Raw genomic sequence first — 26150 nt, forward strand, 5'->3', positions numbered from 1 at the left:
GAATGAGGATTTTGTTGTTCCCAAGTATAAGAATGCCGGCACTGCTCACATAAGCTTTGTCTGTCCAAATACAATTTAACAAAAAATGACGCACGCACGCAGAAAGTCATGCGGTCTGAGTTGATAAATTCTTCTGGTCCTGTATGTCTTGAATTAATTTTTTTTTTGCAAAATCCTCCTAGAGTTCTTCAAGACCTACCATGAGTCGATCTATTCCTTTGTCTGCCTCACTAGAACTTTTCGTTGTTGTTTTCGCGAAGCATTTTTGGAAGCTTCAAATTCTAGAGCATAAATGATGGCGTCATTGAATTTTCATGACGTGCCATCCTCAGTGACTGCTGTAGCTCTGTGTGACGAACTCCATCGATGAAACTATGGACGCTAATCCAGTAGGTGAAGTTATCAAATGCTTGTGGGTAAGCGAGTCTAACCAATATTTTGACTCCGGCTCTATACTCCTGCAGACTCTCTGATGAACCTTGAGTTCTTACCTTCAGTTGTGCTTGATAGACTTGTTTGAGGTGCTCACTACCATACCTGCTCTCCAAAGCTGATACGACTGCTTCATAATCCTTCTGCTTATTCACTGGAATATTTCGCAGAATTTTGGTGGCCTTTCCACTCAGTGCCAGTATGGGAGCTGTTGCTTTTTCCTCATTTTCCATCCGTTATTTTCCGCAGCAACCTCAAATTATCTGTGATGAATTGACCATGAAGATTCACCATCGAAGGTCAGAGTTGTAATGAAACTACTGCTATAAGGAAGAGATATCGTTTCCGATTTGAACTTTTTCCACAGCAACCCTCTTTGGCTCCTTTAATTCTTTCCGAAGTTCCTGAAAAACCTCTTTCAACTGTTTGTCGACTCCTTCAAACCATTTGTCGACTCCTTCACGCTTCCTTCCAAATTCCCTTCCGACTCCCGCAAGTTTCTCATCGATTATTTTTTCCAATCCCTCCTGTGTTTCCTGAAATGCACTTCAAAATTCTTCCTGAATAAATGAAGGTACATCTGATTGTCTTTTTCCTGTTTTTCTTAAATATTTATTATTGATTTAAGGTCATTCTTTTGGCGTAATCGTTCTTCCTCTCTTCTTTGTTCATCTTCTTCTCTTCTGCGATTTTCATTCTCCGCCAGGCATGCTTGCAATGCCTCAAATATCTTACCTAGCTTTTCCATGTTGTCGTAGTCGACACTCCCTGTTTTCAACATAAAACAGAAGAATTTCAGTCAATTATTCCACTTCCGACACCAAATGTTACGTTTTTTTCCGTGGTTTCACCAATAGTTGACTACACTGAACAATAATCCAACTTAACTTTATTTCACTTTATTTTCACAAAAAACACTTCAACTAAAACTTCAACTAGTATTTGAATGTCTATCGCCATGTACCGCATTGTAACTTCCACTTTACTGTGTGGATGGATGAGTGGATGGCGCTTATATTTGGCAGTCGAAGGCGCCAGAATATTCATCGAAATTCCATCGAAGCCAGTTGCATTCGGTAGCATGTAACATCGAACATTCGCGAGCTCTTAGCTACGTCACAATTGATTTATGGCTATCAGTGGTAGCCATAGTGATTTATAACAATATGAAATGTAGGTTTTTCAAAATTATACAGAAGAATATCAAAATTCAGTGACTGATGTAAAAATGATTTCTAGGGTTTCCAAACGTCATCTTATCGGACGAACGAAAGTATCAAAATATTTTGGAGAGATTCTTATCCTCGTTGGGTGAAGAAGAAAATTACTTCTGTGGTTAATGTCAAGACTCATATTGGATTATTTCTCGATTGAATTAAAATACTATCAAGTCAAATTTATATAGAAAATCAATGAATATTGAATTTTCTTTTAATATTAGTTACTTTAATTGATTATAATGTGATATCAGAACTGTAAATTAACTGGAAATATGTGTTCTAAATTTCTGTACGTTTTGTTCTAAAAGTGATCTACACATTTATATTCAATTGTTCAGTCGAATGTAATAAATTTGAGTGTACTTAGAATTTGAACTACAAATGTCAAAATAGTAAATATCAAGATCATATCTAGTTCATATCAGTTTATATACTGAGAAAAAAACAACTCTCATATTGAATTAACAAATATCTAACATACCACTAATTGCATAATTCTGTTATTCGTAAAATCACTCATTGTGACATTGAAACACTTCAAGTTTGACCTACCTCACAACTGGTACTTGTTATGATCTCTAATAGTTGTTTTATGATAATAAGAAATAGGTAGTCATTCAGATGAGACTTACTTTTCAAGAATGAAAATAATTCTGTACTTCTATATTACCATTAGGAGATATAGTTGATGGAAATTCATCATGCTGAAAACCATTAGACTGTTATATTCCATTTGTGCAATTTAATGTAGCCTGACTGTTACTTCTGTTATTACAACTATCTTATTTTACGTATGAAAACTATTTTGATTAATTAATGTCACAATATTTTATTCTTCATTGATATCTAATTCTTAATAGTTATTTCATTGAATTTCGGTTGATACTTCATGCTATGAGCTTCAGAATTAGTATTCTACAAATTTTGAAGCGGACCAAACCTTTTTAACGAGTAAGGCCACTGATGACAAACTTTTTGGAAGTTTTGTGAAAGTTTATTTTTTCCCTGATGATGATCTCATAATGATCACGAAATATCGAATCACCCTGTATAGATTAGGTACCGTGACTGGTAATATGAAATATGAATGATTTATTGAGTGTGTAGTCAATGGTAGGTAAATTGGTATTGTTTATTATTTGCCTTCTCCAGAACTACTAAAGTCAGTCAATTAACAAGTTGTTCTCATTTATTGACAAATATAATATTATTTCCGAAAAGTAATTCGGATTCAAGCAGGGGGTGTCAACTGAAAATGACATCGTCCATTTAACAGATAATGTATATGAAGCTCCTGACACCAATAAAACTGTTATATGTATGTGTTGACTGACACATTTTAATCTATGTCAATTCGATATGTCAGTATTTTCAGTGAACCAAGAAAAATCAAAATGGGATTTTCCCAAGAAACCGTACTTCGTCCAATGTTGTTTTCGTTGTACATCAATAGCCTCTTGTAGATACATTTGAATTATATTTCTATATTTTGTAATTTACCAGACACTATACAAAGTATACTAAATGAACAAATTCTTGCTGTTTACGAAGCCATCATGCATATATTCGAATTTGAATAGCCCTATACATAGATTTTCACTAAAATATACAGTGTTGCGAAAAGGATAAATATTTGATAAGCTTTCTGTAATATTTACGCTGTCTGCTCAAAAAAATAAGGAGATCATTCATTATTTCCATTTATTCATCAATTTCTATTTTGTCCCCTTCAGATTGATACACTCATGCCAGCGTTTTTCCAATCCTCGAAGCAGTTCTGATTTGCACTTTTTGGTATGTCCTTGAGCTCTCTCTGCGATTTGGTTTTCATCTCCGCAATCTTCACAAAACGCCATCCTTTTATGTGACTTTTCAATCTCGGCAACAGAAAAAAGTCGCATGGGGGCAAATTTGGTGAATACGGTGACATATGCATGATTACGCTGTTGTTTTTGACATTATTTGTTTTTCCACAATACCGGACGTTTTCTTCGTATTGCTTTTCGCAAATGGCGCAAAACTTCAAGATAATACTATTTATTGACCGTACGACCATGTGGCAAGACCACTACACAACGGTAATCGATGAAAAAAGTGAGCAAAACTTTGATTTGATCGAATTAGGCGTGCTTTTTTGGTCCTGACTCTCTTGGGATAATTGAACTCTGGTTTCGATATCATAATCATATTGTTGTTTGTGAGAAAATGAATTCCAAATATCCTTGGTATTACTCAGCATTTAAGGTAACTATTCTAGACTGCAATCTGAAAGCGGCGATATCTTCTTCGATATGGCCTAAGAGACCGCACATTGACAGGTTTTTTCACCGAATAGCGGAAAAAACGATGGCACTGTTATAGATTTTTTTGTAAACGGCTCACCTGAAATGTCCTTAGAACAAAAAAATTAACTTATAATTTTACACATAAATATACAATGTATTGATAACAAAATTGATGAAATCAACCTATTCCTGAAAGATAAAAATATAAGTTTTCTATGTTTTTCTGAACACTGGCAAACTGAGTTAAATTTGAAATGCATCAATATACAGGGATACTATTTGTCTAGCTATTACTGTCGAATTAAAAACCTGCATGGTGCTGTCTGTATTTTCGTTTAATCAAATATCACATGCTGTACTATAACAACTTTAGCTTTCAACCTAGAGTTTCATTTTGAATTTTGTGCACTGGAGATAACCAATCTGAAATTGGTAGTTATCGCTTCTTACAGATCTTATGTAGGCGATTATCAGGTATACCTTAATCATCTCGAAGAGCTGCTATGTGAGATGACTAACAAAAAATGCAGTATTATCTTGGCCGGAGATTTCAACGTCAATTTTAAAGCAAAATCACTCGACCAACTCAACGAAAATATTTTCTTGATGATCAAACGGAATATAAAGTCCATATTTTTATTTTGCATTATATTCTTTTGCCCACATCACATGTATACTAAATTTATAACATGTGTAAGCGTATAGATTATAAATCAAAATTGCTTTTTGTGATTTATGCAGTGTCTAAGAGAAAGGAATAAACGACAAGTAGTTTCTATAATGATGGTATCTGAAGACTTGCATGTGCAATCTAAGGTTAGCAATTACTATGGAAACTTTCAATATTCAATATGTATTACTCTGCTACTTTTACGAGGGCGATTTCGCAAAATTTGAGCTCGCTTTCACAGATAATAATTAGGATTCAGGTGTCATTCATTTTTTAATTTTTCCTGAAGTCATTTATGACTCAAGCAAAGATGTGGACACACATTGTTCAAAGCTTATAAATAATTTATTTGAACAATTGAAGAGTTGTTCGTTCTTTTCTCGAATGTTTTAAACACTACTCCAGATATATAGAATTCTTAAAAGTTGCTTGAAAAGCAGAAAATTTACAAAAATAGTCTCCACTCCTGGAACTATAGCGAATTCAAATTGACCAGTGAAAATACGGGAAAAACGAGTAATTCGGTTTGCTGAAGCGATGCCCGATTTGATCGCATAAAAAAATAGAGTGTTCAAAAAATACGATGATATTGAGAAAAAAAGTATTTTTCTGGACATCAATTCGTCGATAAAAATGTTCTGTTGCACTCTCCCTCTCAATTATACTTTTGTTATTTAACAATTTCTTTTTTTGAGGCAATTATTTGAAAAGTAGAGTATGAAAATTTATTTCTCAATAACAAATTTTTTCATTGTAGGCCAAAAGTATTTTCTATACTTTTTTTCTAACTACAAAAAAGTGGTCAGAATAATAATTAAAAAAATGGTTTGTTGATATCAAAATTATCGGCCAAAAATACATATTCAATCAATATATGCAATGAAAACATTTTTTTATGATTTTTTTGCTGTTAAATTGGTATTTGCAATAGTTTCCAGAATTTCAAATAAAAATTTTAAAAAACAAAACAGTTAGGAAGAGAAATTTAAAGAATCATATGCATGTATGCAACAATAAAAAATAAAATAATCCGGATATTGGAAAACAGTTTTTCCAGAGATTTATTCATGTTTTCGTTCTAACATTTCCGATTGTTCATGAAAAACTGAAAAATTAAAATTTCTCCATTTCTCCAGCGGCATTATTTTATGAAAACTTCCAAAGAATAACTTCAAAAAACATTTCAGACTTCATCTTACAAAATGCCCAATGGCTTAAGATATGTGAATTTTCAAATGTTTCGGCTTCTGAGGGTTATCGTTTATGAGGAGGCAACAGAAGGTGAACAAAAAACCCGATTTTTTAATAGATTTCAAAGAGAGACAGATATTGATTTTTTAAGATTTCTTTAGTTTGTAGTGTTCGAATCGGGCGTCGTGTGCGTAAGTCGAACTTATCGTAGTAGGGGAGCCCACGATGCAAAATGGGGATTTACTCGAGCGTCATAGAGACATATTAGGTTGAAAAGCCTATTAGATGATAAGAATAAAAAAAATGTTATAAAATATACAACTTTTTATCGGTGGGGAAAGCGGCTATAGATTTTTGAATATGTCAAAAAATATTGTTGCATGGACATACTCAAGCGCGTCAGATATTGATAGTATCAATGTTCTTAGTATTTTTAATAATGTTCGTATGTCAATCTGATCGTTTGCATGATGCGGGTGATTGTACATAAGGGTTAAAAGTCAAAAGAAAAATAATTCAATCGAGCGCCTCAGATTTTCTAAGAGGTTGTTAAGTGCAACAAAAAAAAAGCTCTCATTCAATAATCTGACGATTTCGTTCTGACGCAAACTCGCGGCCATTGTTATAATATGCAAAAAAAATCGCCATTTTGAAATACTCAAGCGCGTCAGATTGAGATATATATCGTTCATCTTTATGTTCCAGACGTGCTGTCTCATAATCTGACGATTATCTAGAGAGATTCGCCTAATCTGACAAAAAAAATAGTTTTTTAATTTTTTTTCAAATCATTGAACTTAAATAATTGAGAAGCTCAGGAAATAGCATGCAAAGTGTATGTTTTTCAAGTATGTATTTATAATTTTTTTTTAAATGCTCAAAAAAAATTAATTTTTGATTAATCAATCATCATCTTCATCTTCAACATGAACGAGTCTCTGTGATCAGCTGTGATGGCAACAGAATTCAGAGTGGGAACGGAGTGGGAGAGTATTAATAGATAGAGAAAAAGTGAAAGACGAATAGAAATTCGGAGGGGGAAATATATGTATCATACAGCTGCACGCATCGAACTTTATCGATGAATTTTTGTTATCTCGGGTTGCGGGAATCGTCAGATTATATATTTTTTGTTATCCTTGAATTATTTTCTTCAGAATAAAAAAATTAGCTATGCTCGAGAATGTCTAAATGACATTATTTTTTTACAACTTTGCTGCCCTCACGTTTCTTTACGTCACTCTCAAATTGTCAGATTACTGGAATATACACTTTTCAGCATGTAAATAACTCACCCTATCTCAATCTGACGCGCTCGAAAATTTCTGATGATCATTTTTTTTTTATTAATCCGATCCTTTATCCTTCACGGGCGGCCTTATATTTGGTGGAGGTACTTAACCGAGTACAAGGTATCCCCCAGTATATTAATCTGCCGCGCTTTAGTAAATCCCGATATCCCCGCTTGGGCTCCCCTATAATCGTATTCACCCGAATTTTCAGAACTCAGTTGGAATCATAAACTGATGCTGTAGGGGTCCTTTTCCAAAAGTGAAATGGCACTCGTGAACTAGACTATAATACGAATACTTGTTATCTTATCAATTCCACAGGGTTAACCTTCTAGATTAGTTTCCGTATCACCTTAATAAGTAAAGAGGATGGAAACACCTATATCTGATCTGAGATTAAACATTTTATATTGGCGTGTGATTTCAAGCCTCTGCCTTATACTTTGTGAATTTATTATAAATCCAGCCTAATCAGCGAGACCAAACAATTTATATATTATTTTACTGCTTTTCGAGCTGTATTGCTCGATCTGAAGATACATTTTCTTTTGGTGCATGATACATGCGTTTTGTTCCAGCTTTGCATAGTCTGCTGCTTGAACGTCGCGAATCAATTTTGTCAGACTGGCCGATTTCGGACGCTGCGGATGTATCCAAGTCCGCACGTGCAGGCCTTATATCATTTCAGATAGAGCGGGTGTAACCCGTGAGTGATTCGAAGCACCCGCATCGTTTGAATGGCTATATAACATTTTAATATTTGCTGTCCGCATCAGTGCTCCAACCACTCCAGAGTCCAGACTACAACGTCCTTTTGACTGTTGGAGTAGACTGTCTGTTCAAAAAACAAGGTGAATTCTCATTTTTTCTCAAAAAATATTTATTTATTCATCAATTTCTATTTTGTCCACTTCGAAGTGGTCCCCCGCAGATATAATACACTTGTGCCAGCGATTTTTTCAATCCTTGAAACAGTTCTAATATGAATTTTTGGGTAGTCCTTGAGCTCTCTCAGCGATTCTCTTTCCTTTCCTGGGTCTCTTTAATCTTGGAAACAAAAAAAGTCACCGAATCTGGTGAATACGGTGGCTGAGGCATGATTACGCTGTTGTTTTTGACCAAAAAATTACGAACAAACAATGACGAATGATTAGGCGCAAAAGCCATACATTGTTATTCCACAAGTCCGGACGTTTTCTTCGTATTGATTCTCGTAAGCGGCGCATAACTTCAAGATAATACTTCTTATCGACCGTACGACCATGGAGCAAGCACTTTTGATAGATTATGCCACGGTAATCGAAGAAAACAGTGAACAAAACCTTGATAGAACTTGACGTGCTTTTTTTGGTATTGGCTCTCTTGGGCTCTTCCATTGAGTATATGGTTTCGATGTCATAGCCATATACCCCTGATTCGTCACCAGTTATGACCCTTTCAAGCAAATATGGATCGCCGTTGACATCACTCAGCAATTACTGGGCTTTGCTCATGCGAAGGTTTTTTTGGTCAAAATTTGCATGGCATAAGCCAACCGATATGCCGACATTCTCAGCAACTTTTCTAAAAGTGATTCGACGATTCTCCATAACAATTCTCTTCACTTTTTCAACATTTCAACATGTCAGGATGAGGGACATCATTCACATCTTCTCGACCTTTTGTGAAAAGCTTGTACCACCTGCGAACACTACAATCACGGTATGCCACTGTCAATATTTCAAGTGTTTTCGAGTACTTACTCCCATTTGTCACACAACATTTGATGCGAATTCTTCGATCCAATTTTTCGACAGCAGAAAATCGTCGAGCACTTCTAACTTTTGTCTTTTACCAACAAACTAATAATGTTAAACAGCTGTATTTTCGAACATATATGTTTTTCAATATAAAGACCGCATATTATTATTATTCAATAAAGAATTCATATAAATACAAGCCCACACAAATAATACCAAACGCATGATGAGCGCTCATGATGAAAATATTTACGAAAAGTTGTGTCAGACAAGTCCTCATTCATACTTATAAATGTGAAAGTCACTCACTTAACACACACTCATTCATGTCTGTTTCTCCATACTGGTGAGTCCTAGGAAGCTGAAATTTGGTATGTAGGTGCTTCTCAGATGCGCACTTAAATGCGCAATATTCCAACTGGGGCTTTCCCCCCCGTGGAGACAAAAGTTGCGCGTTTACATATGAAAATCACCTGTCCATCAGTGTTTCTCCGTATTGCTATATTTTTGGAGGCTGAAATTGTGTTTGAAGGTTCGGTTTATGTTATAAATGTGCAATAAGAATGGATTTTCAAATATTTCAACTGCCCCCCTTACATTTTTTCATATGTAAGGGGTGCCATTACATATGAAAATTACTTTTCATCATTGTTTCTCTGTACCTCTATATTTTTAGAGGCTGAAATTGTGTATGTAGGTTCGGTTGATGTTGTAAATGTGCAATAAGGAAGGATTTTCTAATACTTCTCCTGAAGTTCACGCCTGGGGATAGAAGGGTCGCGTTCATATATGGAAAATACTTTTTCGTCACTGTTTCTCCTTATCGCTATATTTTCGGAGGCTGAAATTTTGTATGTAGCTTCGTTTTATGTGATGTATGTGTAGTAAGAAGGGATTTTTGATTATTTCAACTGGCGCGTTCATGACTGTTTCTCCGTACCGCTATATCTTCGGAAGCTGAAATTTTCTATGTAGGTTCGTTTCATGTTGTAGGTGTGCAATGAGAAAGGATTTTCAAATACTCCAACTGGGGATCCCCCTCACTGGGAATGAGAAGGGCGCGTTAACATATAAAAATGACCTTTTCATCACTGTTTCTCCTTATCGATATATTTTTGGAGGCTAAAATTTTCTATGTAGCTTCGTTTTATGTTGTAGGTGTGCAATGAGAAAGAATTTTCAAATACTCCAACTGGGTATCCCCTTCACTGGTAATGAAAGGGGCGCGTTAACATATGGAAATTACTTTTTCATCACTATTGCTCCATATCGCTATATTTTCGGAGACTGAAATGTTGTATGTGAGTTCGTTCCAAGTTGTAGATGTGCAATAAGGAAGAATTTTCGAATATTTCAACTGAAGTGCATCCCTGGGGGTAGAAGGGGCGCGTTTACATACGAAAATTACTTTTTCATCACTTTTTCTCCATACCGCTATATTTTTAGAAACTGAAATGGTGTTTGTAGGTTGCATCATGTTGTAAATTTGCAATAAGAAAGAATTTTTGAATATTCCAACTGAGGCGCCAGCCGCGGTGGAGTAGGCGCGTTCATCACTGTTTCCCCGTACAGCTATACTTTCGAAGGCTAAACTTTTGTCTGTAGATTCATTTTATGTTGTAGATGTACAATGAGAAAGGATACCCCCACATATATCCACCTTAATCGAATTGTTTTCTAAACTTCTAAACTTGAAAGAATAATCATAAATTCCATCATAATCCACTGCAATCCACTTTAAATAAAGTTTGCCATGAAATTTGAGAAGTAAAACAAAGTAGTTATATATATATATATATATATATATATATATATATATATATATATATATATATATATATATATATATATATATATATATATATATATATATGCTACCGCAGTTGTCGGTTGATTGGTCAAACCACCAACACTGACATCAAAACTTGGCAGGTTGACTTGGGTGTCACACCAATAGGTGGTTCCACTTATGTTTCACTTGCGTTTACGCAGCTATTTTTATCAAGTATTTTTCTGGTTTTTCACATTTTGTCTTCAATCGAGGTCCACCTACCCGGTACTGATGATGCCCAACAGGATGAAACAGCTGTCTAATAGTGCCTCTTAAATTGAAATCAAATTGTGGATGATCGGAATAGTACTCACTGATTAATGTTTTCATTTTCATGGAATTATTTTCCAGTATCTTCACAACATTATATATGCATAATGAATATACCTATTCCATGTTCAACTGAAAAAATTCTCAAAATATAATTTTTCAGTCTCAACGATTTCTCTCATTTTCTTTCATTAGGAAAACAGTTTGAAGAATTGAAATATATGTGCAGCGCTTTTCCTGTTTTCGCACAAACTTTTTTGTGTTTCTATTTTCTTCATAATCAATAAAGGTCTGGTCATGTATTCATGAAATGTCAAGTCTATTTTCGTTTTATCGAAAGTTATCATGCAGCAGAATTCTACCGACAGGCAGACAGACGAAATAATTTTCTTCATTATTGGATGTTTCTTCCATACCTACCATGGATTTATTCCGTCAAATAACAACGTCCGAGTCCTCTTTGAAGACTGTGGACTACTACTCCAAACTGTGTTTCATTCAGAAATTCAATAATCAATAATTCATCAAATTATAGAAATCTTGAACCAACATAAATATCAATAATAACACTGGAAACTTTATATTTCCATATCAGGTTAACTTTAATAAACATCGTTAGCCATAACAAAAGAATTTATGCCAGGCCGACAACTAATCATTATAACATTAATGTAAATATTTGTGATAACATCACACTCAACGGATATTAATGAGAAGTACCAAATACCATTAAGTAGGTTTGTTCTAGTTCCTAAATTCGAGAACATGGATAACTGCCTCGTGAGATAATAACGAGTTCCTGACAGTTCAGGACAGTTACTTTTAGAGCTGATTGACTCAGCCGTTACTTGATGAAGATCCAAAGTAATTTCACAAACTACACTTGACAATTTTCTCACAAATTTCATTTTTTAAATATCACATGTTTCGCTAGCACAGTAGCTTTTTCGTTGTTAGTAATACATTGAAAGTTCATTCTTTTTTTTAGGATGTTATTCACTACGGAAAAACTACTGTGATAGCGAAATATGTCATAATATTTCTGAAAATAAAGTTTATGAAAATCAAATCGTTAAGTGTAGTTTGTGAAAGAATGAATTACCATATTATTGAAGGGAGGAGGGCAATTTCAATTGCAATCCATCCCTAGATCCAAGTATTTACTTTTAGATGTACTTCCTATGGGCCTAAGATTTCGTTGGTCTTGGCCTGACTTTACTCCTCTATTCCTTTGCTCCTCTATTTCCTTTAAATCCTTTGGATTTGAAGGTAATCAATGAAGTTGTCATTAGTAAAGAAGAAATGGTTGAGTTTGCAATTTCTGAATGTATGTGGTAATTTCGAATCTATGTAGATATTCAAAAGAAAAAGTATTTTCAATGATTACTAAACAAAACGTATGACATTAAAATGCATTGTTTTGAAATTCCACTGTGATTTTGCTCTACTTCATTCTCTCGAATTTATTTGATCTCCGAAAAAGTTTCAAAATAAAATCAACATATTTTTCAAACTTTTTATAACGTATAGAGGTGATTCACTATTTCTCAAGAGCTACCTGTATAACCTGATGTCATTTGAGTGACTAATATTTGATGAAGTCAAGATTCATCTTCTTCATACTGACATAAACTAGTTTCAAACGACCAATTTTAATATTTCATGAAAACGGGTGACCTAATCTACAATAATTGAGTAAGTTCATTGGAATATGATTTCATTTGTAGAAGGTAATTTGACAACTGTACAGTGAGAGGAAATAATCAATTTCATATACCACAAGCAAGGAAATGTATCAATAAGGAAAATGATGTTCTGATTGAGATAGTATAACTACCGTTCACTCCCTAATTGTTTCCATAGTTGCAGATTAACTGTCAAAGTCTGGATTTCACATTTGGTTTTTTTGTATATGACATATACAGATGTTCTCCAGATTTATTGGTTTCATTTAGATTTTTCCAGTAGTATTACGTTATGACAAGCATATCTGTGTTTTTCTTTCTTCAACCAATTTCTACAGTTCCTAAATTAGTTGTTAATACATTCCTTATAACGCGTCGAACTGTTTATTTCTGTTGGAATGTAGCTGATTTCTTTATTTAATTGAGAGTATCTGATGAATAGCCCTGAAATTGGTCTAAGCTGATTAATTTTTTCAAGATAGTCCTTCCTTGACACCAATACACCCAACAGTCTATTGGTGATGAAGTATTTGTTGCAGTACCTATAACTCCAGGTAATCTGACAAATATTTTTCTGCCGGATTCGTACATTTTTTGGTAAACAATATTTGTTTTACTTTGTACCATCTGAATCAAAATACAAATGACTACGGCTTTCCGCACTTGGACGAACAGGTGATTCTCTCATTACTGCATCCTCTTCAGGTTCAATCTTACTCTCAGATCGTTGAAACTACTAATCAGCATATGTTGTAATCTAACTTGAATGTACTAATGGACACAGACTAACGAAGCACTCTCTAACGGAAGCACCAACACTATTAAGATTCATATGGACCAGACAGACCCTTCTATCAAAGCTAAAATTCTCTATACACTGGTGTAGAGATTCATAACTGTAGAACTTTAATGCCAATCAGAAACTCCATATAATTTGTTCCCCTTTTGATTTTCCATTAGAGTGTTGATAAGCTCTGAAGTGTTCAAATTTCGACGAAGGCGAAGAAAAACTGGAAAAGAAGATGACGTCATGATTCAATCCGAAACAATAGTGGTTTAATTAGGTACTTTATCTCATGAAAAATTTAAATTAATGATGAAGCCCTTGGCTTATCAGTAATAAACAATTAAATAATAAATAAAAATTTTTTTTGCCAAACTATTTGAAAGTGTAAATTATGATTTTCAAAAGCAAAATTATTTCTTAACTGATTATGTGAATAATGGAAATATAAAAAAATCGATTTTAAACAATTAAAAATTAGAATGAAAAAAATCATAATTATCTCTAGACAACAAAATAGCAAAAAAAATTTTAAAAAAATTGAATTTCTCTATTTGTTTGAAACAATTTGATAAACAAATTACATGAAAAATTCATATCCTATATTAATAACTGCCATTGTTCAATGTGAAAACAGACATAACTAGATATCAATTGAAAAAAAATGTTTATCAACAATTTTTGGATATTTTATTTTACAATAGTTATAAAAATCATAATTACCAAATTAATGAATTTTTATGAACTTTTATTGCAGGATCGTATGAAATATATATATATATATATATATATATATATATATATATATATATATATATATATATATATATATATATATATATATATATATATATATATATCAAAAGGGCTCCACGAAGTTTAAAATTTATAGGCCAATTATTTATACCTTTTATCCCATTATTTATTTCAACGGATATTGGGAAAAAATTTGTTAGTTAACAATTGAATAACTTTTTGAAAAATGGTAATTAAACTTTTTTCTACGGGACTCGATTCATTCAAGTGTTAGGAAGATCCTAGATTTTTTTAAAATTACCTTTTATGTTATAACAAAATTATTTCTTTTCAAAACTATTTCTTTTGATAAACTCTCTTTAGCGGCAGCGCGCTTATGCCGTAATAGCCTCGCAGAACCCTATTTTCAACGTCAAAATAAAATTAGAAATAATGGAGATAGAGTTTCGGGAGTCGTGACTTTTTTATCGGAAATTTCCTCCTCTCTAACGAGCTTCTTTCAAAATTGCTTGAGTTATTAACGAAAAACTAAATACCATTTTTTTTAAAATCTTATTTTGTTGTGATATACTGTTTGGAATCTTTGGCGTAGAAATTAATATTACTGGAGTTTTTTCCCAACACCAAATCGTTATTTTTACACCTCGACACGTGTTTCGATCACCAAGTGATCATCTTCAAGAGGAAGATAAAACTAATAACTAATCAAAACTAAAACTACTTATACTAATTAGGTACATCATACAGGTAGGTAATCAGTAATACCACCATACAAGTGTACCACCCTAAATTAATTTTACAATTGGCCTTTCTATTATTTACAATATGTCCTTATGTATTATGTTTATGTTTGAATGTTACAGCTATATATAGAACAATTTTCAGATATATAAAATTAGTTTCACAATATTGCCTATCTCAATATATTTACAATGTGTGTTTTTTGTAGTAATCAGTAAACCCAACAATATTATTTCACCAAGCTATATAGTATGCTATTTGGTATTGGTCCGTTGTCGTTATTCATAATATTATTATATTTACTTATTTCCACACTCTCATAGGCATCTAGTTGCCTGTTGTTATTAACTTGTCTAACTAATCTTAAAGAACTGAAGTCTATGGAATGGTTTTGTTGCAAAATATGATGGGCGACTGCTGATTGTTCAAATCTTCCATATTTTAAGTATGCTATGTGTTCCTTATATCTCACTTTAATAGGTCTTTTTGTCTGTCCATAATATTTTGCATCGCAGTCCTTACATTCAATTTCGTAAATTCCAGACTTTTCCGAATTCTCGACTTTGTCTTTTGGACTTCCCAAAAGGTTCTGCAGTGTATGACTTGTTTTAAAAATCACCTTCATACCTAGTTCCTTCGTATATTGGTGGTATGGAACTGAGATGTATTTATCTTGGTTTTTGTCCTTTCTGAAAGTCGAGATTTCGTTCATTCTTAACCTAAACTTCTTTTTCCTAATTATGTCATCTACAATACCCCTCGGGAAACCGTTAGTGGCTGCTATTTCCTGTATTGTACGTTTTTCTTTTGTGAACCTATCATGTGTAAGAGGGAAAGTCAAAAGACGATGCACCAAAAAATTCAATCCAGCACGTTTGTACTGTCCACAGTGATGTGAACTGTCAGGAAAGGACTGCGATGCAAAATATTATGGACAGACAAAAAGACCTATTAAAGTGAGATATAAGGAACACATAGCACACTTAAAATATAGAAGATTTGAAAAATCAGCAGTCGCCCATCATATTTTGCAACAAAACCATTCCATAGACTTCAGTTCTTTAAGATTAGTTAGACAAGTTAATAACAACAGGCAACTAGATGCCTATGAGAGTGTGGAAATAAGTAAACATAATAATATTATGAATAACGACAAAGGACCAATAACAAGTAGCATACTATATAGCTTGTTGAAATAATATTGTTGGATTTACTGATTACTACAAAAAGACACATTGTAAATATATTTAGATAGGCAATATTGTGAAACTAATTTTATATAGCTGAAAATTGTTCTATATATAGCTGTAACATTTAAACATACATAAGGACATATTGTAAATAATAGAAAGGCCAATTGTAAAATTAATTTAGGGTGGTACACTTGTATGGGTGGTATTACTGATTACCTACCTGTATGATGTACCTGATTAGTATAAGTCTCTTTAGTTTTGAGTAGTTATTAGTTTTATCTTCCTCTTGGATATGATCACCTGGTGATCGAAAGACGTGTCGAGGTGTAAAAATAACGATTTGGTGTTGGGAAAAAACTCCAGTAATATTCATTTCTTATTTTGTTAATAACAATTGCAATTTTTTACCTGCACCAAAATCCTTCAAAAACATTTTTCTAGAGGTGATTCCGAATCGAATGAGCTATCGCTCATATTTTTAGAACCTTTATCTTTATTTGAAAACCTATTGAAACCTATACTTTACATTTCGACTGTCAGTATCGGGATTCGGGTGATGAGTGAAGTAATAGATTTCAAACAATTTATACAGTGGCATTTCGAGCTTCCACCTTAGTGCCTTAAATAAATTTGAATGAGACATTCAATTTGATCATATGCTAGTTAATATTCACCTTTTTCATTAATCACATTTTGTGCATTGATTCCCATTATCTATAACAAATTCATTTGAGTGAGAATTCGATAAAATGTAAGTATGCTTTCGCCATCTAGTAGTCAGAATCCCAAGCGACTTCGTTATTGGAATAGTCGTGTTCTCGTATGTTCGCATGAAGACAGTTTTTTTTAAATGGAATTTCTTCATGGTCACAATCTAGTAACTAGCATTACAATTTTGTGGGAGGACAAACTTTCACTAGACTAGAGTAGAGAGTAGATGCACGCAATGAAACACCGAATAACGGTTAGTTTGTTTCCTACTCGTGCTTATCGTTTGTGTTTACTTCGTCATTCTGTGCCTGGAAATAGCTAGCATTAAATGATATCAGTGAAAATTTCAAACAACAGTGCACTAAACTGGAATATTTCAGAAGCAAATTCCGCATTTATGATCAGTTATAACTATGTCCAATGCGACTTTTTATTTCTGAACTATTGACGGTTGAATATTATTCCACGAATTTAACTTTTGCTTGTTGCAAAAATTTGCAATGTGTCTGATAAAAAATCTAGGTGTAGCAATAAATTTCCTATCAGTTGATAAAAACTATCAATGGAATAATGGAACCTTCGCGTTCCATATGCCATTTCATAAAGTGAAACATTTTTGAATAATATTACTAACTACCTAACTGGTACTTTAGATACATAAATATTCTTTTAGTTGCAAATTCTTGTCCTTCGCATATTTACTCGCTTGTTCTGACAGTGTTCGAAGTACTTTGTGGTGGAAAATGAGAATCCTACGACGGACATATATCAAATACAAACCATTAAATCTAGATAGATACTTAGATGAGGCTGTCATCGGTGAGTATTGAAAATAGCGTGTACACTTTTGAATAGTTTTTATGCAAATACCTCATTCCACATCTTTATCTCTAGCTACACGTGAATATAAAGATATTGTATATCAGAAAGTATTCAGAATTCTATTCAAATGATTCCCATTGAAAAACTATGGGACATAAGGAACGCTTACGATTTTTTTCCATCAACCATAATATTGTCATTTGGGTTTTTTGAATTAGTTGATGAATGGAATGCTAAATTTGTATGTCTGAATTTGTCACCACTTTAAGGTGTTTCAGTGATCCAAATTTCAGGGATGTATTAGTAGAGAAAAGTTTAACAATGAGTTAAAACAATTTAATTCAATTGAAGCGTACCTATTTTTGGGTGGATAGGTTGTTTTCGATCTGGTCAATTTTGGTTGAATTAATACAGTTTTGAGTCATCTTTGGAACCTCTTTTCACTAATGTATCTCATCAAATTGTTTCAGTAGATTTGATATGCATTTTCCAATGAATAATAGATGCGTTATTTGCATAATTGCATACAAGAGCTAGGATTGCTGAATATTTCAGTTAGAAATACTAGATGAAGTATTTGAATATGATACAAGTTAATTTCTGCAATTTTGTTAAGCTTTACTTTGAAATTATCAGAAAAGCTAGCAGATATCAGCTTACGTAGATGTTTTCAAATAATTAGCAAAATTGTATTTGCATTGGCACATTCGTTACCATAATTCATGTTCATGATAGTTTTCTAGAAGTAGGTAGTTGTGAGTTTCCTCCATTTGAAAACGCCGTAAATTTTCGAACGCCGTAAAGTTTCGAATGACTTTCGAAAGGTCATCGAAACCACATGAAAAGTGATGATCACCACTTGAAATTCCTAATACGAAAATATACAGCACTCAAAGGAAATAAAATGATGACTGACAAATATGTTTTTTAAAAAGGAGTTGAAGATTTTTAAGAATCGAAAGAATTTGAAAAAGTTGAAGTTGTTTTAAAATTCACGACTTTAATAATTCCGAAAATTGTATACAAAAACTAAATACAATGATAATTAAAGTAGTATCATTTCTTACCTTTGATTAATCAAAATGTTCAAAAGATTTTGAAAATGTTCATTTTTGATGAACACTTTAGAGGTCTGGTAATATTTAGGAATCGATGTCATACAAGAATAAATGACCTTAAACCGTACACTATCCTTAACAGATAAATATATGCCACCATGTTTTCTTTTGTGGACTTTTGAGAGATAAACAATATTTTTCGTCCATGTTTTAAGAATAATGATGAGCTAACAAATATGTTGTCAACTAACCCAACCCAACAAAAGTGTTTACAATTAGCAGAAGGTGTTTAAATATTATGCATGTATTAACATTTTTTTTCAATAATCATACAGATACATTCGATATTGTACATTTGTTAATGAATTTGGATTTGAATTAGGCAGCATTTTTGATGAAAGTACGCACAGGTAGTACATCATCATGTTTCAACCAATTTACTAGCAAAGAATTATATATATCGGATTTTTTTCAATCACTACGTCTATTGGTAAAAACTGTTTGAAAATCTGTTCATTAGTTTTTGAGTTCATCGCATTGAGACAGACTGACAGATCGTCGGAGACTTTATTTCATGATATGTAGTAATTTTAGATGTACATATTTCGTTAACTTGATAATTCGGATAGAACGATTATGTGAAATAAATCTAGAATTGGATGTATGAGTTGAAACCTACTTTCGGTATAAGAGGAATTGCTTCTCACTTGAAACTGAATTAAACACTAAAATGATTGTTATACTGCCAAATTTTTTTAACTACACTTTTCGCAATATATTTCAACGCAGTTTCCGTGGATTCTCGTGTATGTTATATATTCGTTGACACTATTATTACTTGTAGGTACTACAAAAACATGTAGTTTGATTTTTTGGTGAGAACAATTGGTTGGTTGGTTGAATGGTGAAACACTGAGAATTCAAATAGTTAAACTATAGTGGTGGCAATGAAGTTGAATACGAAGAAACTGAACATGAATCAATGGATACTAGCATTTTCTTCTGAGGATGAAAATAAAAATTTCATACTTTCACTTCCCCTCACTCAAACTCGGTATGACCATTAATGAATATAAAAATGCTGAACATTTTTCATTTGTTATAGGTCCAAAATTTGGCAAGAGACATGGTCAGATCATAATATATTTCCTCCTCATCTTCATCGCCTACTCGATCAGAGTGAACTTGTCAGTAGGTATAGTTGCGATGACTGATCCGACGGCTAGTAGTAACCCAAATATACCGGTAAGTACTCAGTTTTTCTATTCACAAAAATTGTGAGGAATATCGATATAACATAGACGATATTCAACAGAACTGGTATAAAATTTTACAGAGAATTACAATTTTCGTTGCAGTAGTGGTACAGAACTTCATCGAAATCTCAGATTTTCCAATGGATATCTGACTTTTCAATAAATGCATTTTCTTTTTTCGAGTGAAGTTTCCTAAGAAGAATATAATAAATTTGAATATTTCATAAGTGTCACTCCACGCGGGTTTTCTGTAAGTTGCTTAACTTATTATCTAGGTCAAGTGTATACCCACTTTCAACTTCAAAATAGTTAGAGTGGAACCTTTCTTTTAAAAATGATAACATCGTTCAGGGGGATGTAGTGTTTTTTTAAAGGTTATAATCAAAATGCAAAAGGAGAACAACCCCTTCTCAACAATTACTATCTTGGCTATTAAGGTATTCCACTGAAACATCAATTTGTCGAAATGTCGAAATTCATAAATGAAATTCTATCAGATATCTCTCGTTGAAAATATTCTATATCAGTACCAACAATCTAATAACACAACACAACAAAAAAATATTTTTTGAATGTTTCCTACACTAAATTAGTCAATTTCTACTAATTTTGGGGTGATAAAAACGAAAATAACAAAGAAAAATTTTTATTAGCTCTGGTTTTTGAGATACACAGTACTTAATCCTAAAGAGTAGTTATACTATACGTGAAAAGTGAAAGTACATAACATAACAATAACATAACAATATTGTTATGTTTCTTTTAGAATATTTTAAGTACGAAATTAATAAAAAAAACATTATTCTTAGTGTTTTGACAAATAAAAGAAGTTTGTACCACCAAATTTCAATTAAGTCCATCCGATTCATTGTAAGATCGCTGTCGTTTAGCTTGTCTTTTATAAAACACTTCTGGAGCATCCCTAACCACAGACCAGCAGTAGTCTGCAAGCATTGCTTCATTCCAACGGCCCTGATATCTCTGTTCCATTAAGGCAATGTCTTGATGGAATCTTTCTCCATGTTCGTCACTCACAGCTCCACAGTTTTGTGGGAAGAAATTAAGATGAGAGTGAAGAAAATGAATTTTTAAGGACATGTTGCATCCAAGTTGGTGGTAAGCTTGAAGAAGCTCTTTAACCAATGCTGTGAAGTTATCATCTCTTTTGTTACCTAAAAACCCATGTACAACCTCCTTAAAGGCTTCCCAGGCTCTTTTTTCATTTCCTGTTAAAATCATGTCAAAAGCAGGATCATTTACGATTTCACGGATTTGAGGCCCAATAAAGATGCCTTCCTTGACTTTAGCATCACTCAACCTGGGAAACTTTGCTCTCAAGTACTTAAAAGCTTGTCCTTCCTGGTCCATGGCCTTCACAAAGTTTTTCATTAGTCCCAACTTAATATGTAATGGGGGAAGGAGAACATCCTTAGGATCTACAAGAGGCTCGTAAACTACATTTTTCTCATTAGGGTTTAGGTCTCGTGTAGGCCAGTTCATTTTTTCATAGTGAGATTTTCTATCCCGACTGTCCCACAGACACAAAAAACAACAGTACTTGGTGAACCCTAATTGCATTCCTAGGAGTATAGCAATGACTTTCAGATCACCACAGATGTGCCACTTATGTTGTTCATATTTGATTGATTGGAGAAGTGTTTTCATATTTATATACGTTTCCTTCATGTGAACTGCATGACCTATAGGAATAGAGGGTAGCTGATTTCCATTATGCAGAGGTACAGCTTTTAAGCTCAGTTTTGAAGAGTCTATAAACAGTCTCCATTCAGATGGAGTGTGATCCAAATTCAAGCAGTCCATCAAACCATTAACATCAGAACAAACTACGAGATTTTCTTTTTTCTCAAAAAAAGAAAGCAAATCTTTTTGACGCTGTCTGTACTGAGATATTTTCACATCATGTTTTAGAAGATTCCACTGTTGTAGTCTTGACCCTAACAGCTCAGCCTTTTCCTTAGACAAGCGAAGATCTCTTATAAGGTCACTCAACTCTGCTTGACTAATTCTGTGCGGATCACTAGACCTATCGCTTACCTCAAAATCAGGGTAATAGGATGTAGAAGGATGGGTTTCTCCTTCTAAACAGTCTTCATCACCTTCCTCTAAAATTTCATAGTTTTGGGGTGGAGAAGGGACTGGCAAATTGTCTGAGTGTGGTACAGGCCGAAGAACAGATGAGAGATTAGGGTATTTAACCGTTCCTCTTTTCTTCATAGATAAACCTTGCTTAATGGGAGGAGTTAAGCAGAAATAACAGTCGTCTGTATGATTGGTAGGCTCACACCAAACCATAGGTACTGCAAAAGCCATTGCCCGGTTTTTATTTTTCAGCCACTCTCGCAATATGACGGAACAAGAATTACAACATATATGAGGAGCCCATGATTTATCTTGGTCCCCAACTTTCACACCAAAATAATGTTCATAGGCTGTCTTAACGATAGGTGTCATTTTACGTTTCTGAGCCTTAAATGTTATTTCACCACATATATAGCAAAAGCTATCGACAGAATTCACACACTTTCGAGGCATTTCAGATCAGCACTTAAATTAATTTAAAAATCAACTTCACACGATAATTTCAATAGCAACCACGTGCGTACAATTAACAAACTCACATAGATTATGTTTACTACTTAAGAACAGCTGATGAGAGGGGTGTTATGTAAACAAACATGTGTACCAACTGTTGGTGATGAAATATTTCATTTGTTGAAAACTCAATATACATATATATATAATATAATGATACTATATCTTGAAAACAAGAGCTAATATATAATTTTTATGGTCACTTTCGGTTTTAACACTTGGAAATACATTAAAATCATCTAATTTCAACCCCGAAACAAAAACTTTGTTGTGTTGTGTAACCGTTCAAGAAGCATTCGTTTCAATATCCCTGTTCCTGCGGAAGTTTAATTTAAAACGTTTGTTATTGTTGATCTCCTTCATTTTAATTTTATAGTATGTTTGTGTCAAGTTTCCTGTTTAACCCTCTATAAAAGACAATTGAAAGTGTAATTTGTAAATAAAAAGTTGTTGACGGTACGAAAAAATTATGTGCTCATTTCTTCATATCAAACAAAACCAAAGTCTTGACCAAGTTTAATAGTTAAACGAAGTCAGTTACAATCCCCTCTTCCTGAGAGACTCATCTAAGGGACTATTCGAAGATTATCCATAATCTATAAATGTTTTATTCAAAAATTATTTTGATTATGCGTTGAGGCACCAAGTTCAAACGGTTAAAATGTGTGCACACATAAAATTTTCCAGATTGCTGAACAATTATTTAAATTATCATACATGAAAGATTTTGCTTGCAAGCGAAATTATAAATGTTCATATTGTACTTGTCAAAATAGAAATTTCAGAATTTATACAAAATAATTGAAAATCATTCAATTCCCAAACAAATGTGTTGAGTCGTTGCAAAAGTCTGTAAAAGTTGCCTACGTAACATTGAAGATCTTCGAAATAACAGGCCTTCCGAACTTTCGCAATTGATAACGGCCATCTTGTTGAAGCTAAATCTGTCCAATTAGTTTTCATTCATTCAGTGTGTTTCGCCAAATTACCATGTACGGATATAACTATCAACAACACGTACCAATATTAAAATTGTTCAATCAAAATTAGTGTTCTGTTCAGGCAACATACTGAGCGCCTCGCCCATTTTATGGACGCCATAATCGTCCCACCAAGAGAACTATTCGCAATGCGGTGGACAAATTTGAGTCCACCGTTTCAGTAAACTATCGATCAACACCCTAACGTCGACGAAACGCAAGATCTGCCGAATACGTCACCGCTGTCTGCGAGAGTGTGCCGAAAAATCCGAAGCAGTCGATTTCGCGTCGCTCACAAGAACTCGGCCTTTCGCAGACTACAACTTGGCGAATTTTTCGTCGTGATTTGGACTTGCACCCGTACAAAATTCAACTGACCCAGGAACTGAAGGTGAACGACGTGTTTGCTGAAAGAGCTCTGGAGCAGTTGGAAACTGACCCTAATTTTCATCGAAAAATCATCTTCAGCGATGAGGCCGATTTCTGCATGAATGGGTACGTGAACAAACAAAATTCTCAAATTTGGGACAATGTCCAATCCACACGAGATCCAAGAGCGTCCAATGCATCCTGAAAAGGTCAATGGTTGGTGTGGATTTTGGGCTGGTGGAATCATCGGTCCATATTTCTTTGAAAACGATGTTGGCCAGGCCATCACTTTAAATGACGAGTACTATAAGTGGATGGTTACCAACTGTTTTTGGCCTGAATTGGAAGATCTGGATACCAACGTTATGTGGTTTCAACAGGAGGGCGCTACGTTCCGCAAGGTTCATGCCACATGTATATTCAGCACGAGCGATTTGAGGGCATGGTCATCTCACGTGGAGGTGGTGTGAACTGGCCACCCAGATCGTGCGATTTGACTCCGTTAGACTTTTTTGTGGGTTTTTCTCAAGTCGTGGGTGTATGCGAATAAGCCACAAACCACAGCGATACTCATAGCCAACATAATCCATGCCATCGGTCAAATTCTGTCCGATTTATGCATGGAAAATTGGTGGTGGACTTTGGAACGATATCAGTTAGTCTTTCAAACGATTAAAAGTTTCGATTACACAATTCGTTTTATTTAAATTCAAAGATAGGAAATGCTTAATGAACCACCCAATTGTTCATCAAATCTTGTTCAACTGTCAACGACACCATTTAAATTTCTTGATTTTTCATGTCTCATAATAGATTGGTAAGTAAATTATTTCGATAACAAATAACTGATGAATAATACATTTTTCAGACTTACAACTGGACAGATAAAAGTGTTGTCTTGTCTGCGTTCTTCTGGGGTTACATTCTTCCCCAAGTGGGAGCTGGGTGGTTATCGAACCGTTACGGTCCAAAATGGTTTTTAATAGGTTCGATGGGAGTTTGTTCTCTGGCCGGAATGGCAATTCCTAGTTTGGCAGCGAGTCTGGGTTCGAAAGGAGTGATGGTTGGAAGAGCTATTCAAGGACTGTCGCAAGGCTTCATATTTCCATCTATGCACGTTCTTCTGGCTAAATGGGTACCACCAAACGAGAGGAGTAGATTGGGAACATTTGTGTATGCAGGTAGGAACTAGACATTTTGAAAATATCAACCCAAATTTAATAATTCAGAAGAAACTCGGTACTGACATTGAATATTGTTACAAACATAACGGTGTGTGTGTGTGTTCGCGCGTGCGTGTTTTGGTGCGTGCGTGTGTGTGAACTAGATAGTTTTTGAGTGAATGAAGATTCTAGTAACATTTTTGATTTTCGATACTTCGACAAAGTTAAGCCAATGTACATTATGTATTGTGAAGTCGTTAGATGTCTTTCTGTTAATAGAATTGAATTATGATCCCTCAGCTGAATATTCTCGACGTGAACTTGTGCTGTTTTTATCTTATTTCATTTTTCGGAAGGTATATCCTTCGTTGAGTCAAGTTTCGTCCAGTAGAACTTAGATGCTGAAATTGTTCAACATGAGAAAAGCTAAGGCTATTACTTAAATTTTATGTATATCGATATGATGATTTTGATTGATGCAACTAGTTTTCCTTCATTTTCAATGTTTAAATATTAACACTTGTATACAAAAAGGATTTGAAGCTTTGATAATTTTTACTTATTATATGCGAGCGCTTTCGATAACAGACTGTGCTATCATCTTCATAGCTCTACTCAAATCTGAAAGTCTTTTCTTCTTGTTTGTTCTTTTATACGATGAGATCGCCTTAGTGAATTTGTTATTGTTGTTGATGATTCATTAATTAGGACCTATGCAGATATTTGTCCTACCATTTCAACCAGATGTCTCATTAAATTTGTCTCTAATTGGGTTATATCACGTAATATCCTTTGTGTTGGTGTTTCTCTAGGTTCATTGTTCCTAGGAATATTGCATTGTTTTGTGGAGTATATTGAATGTTAGGTCTTGTTGTGTTTTGATTTGTATTTGTTTGGTGATGGACTATATTCACATACATAGGTCACCAAACCAGAAAATTAATAAACATCTTGAAACCATTGAACATCACCATCACTTACAAGCCAAACACGAGAATAAAACAAAAAATAAACAGCTATGAATAAAAAAAAGACAAAAACCTGAACGGAGTGTACAGCATGCAATGCTCGGACTGCACCAAATTATAT

General features: G+C 33.8%; 1 protein-coding gene across 5 annotated transcripts in view; it reads left to right on the forward strand.

Moving 5' to 3' along the window:
• The window catches only part of LOC111510970 (putative inorganic phosphate cotransporter), a 99737-nt gene that overhangs the window by 43124 nt on the left and 30463 nt on the right, over nt 1-26150 (forward strand). For 2 of the 5 annotated variants that reach the window (XM_023166949.2, XM_023166947.2), the window contains exons 2-3: nt 19786-19925; nt 24767-25079. In XM_023166949.2, the coding sequence (XP_023022717.2) occupies nt 19786-19925; nt 24767-25079 (453 nt within the window). Of the gene's footprint in view, nt 1-16939; nt 17054-17076; nt 17620-19785; nt 19926-24766; nt 25080-26150 lie in introns of those variants that run through there. The other 3 variants (XM_023166951.2, XM_074181844.1, XM_023166950.2) reach the window with 3 other exon arrangements.

Source organism: Leptinotarsa decemlineata, unplaced genomic scaffold (assembly GCF_025532065.1).
Source record: "Leptinotarsa decemlineata unplaced genomic scaffold, Ldec_3_MD MMD2_tig00026316_RagTag_RagTag, whole genome shotgun sequence".
Classification (NCBI taxonomy): Eukaryota; Metazoa; Arthropoda; class Insecta; order Coleoptera; family Chrysomelidae; genus Leptinotarsa; species Leptinotarsa decemlineata.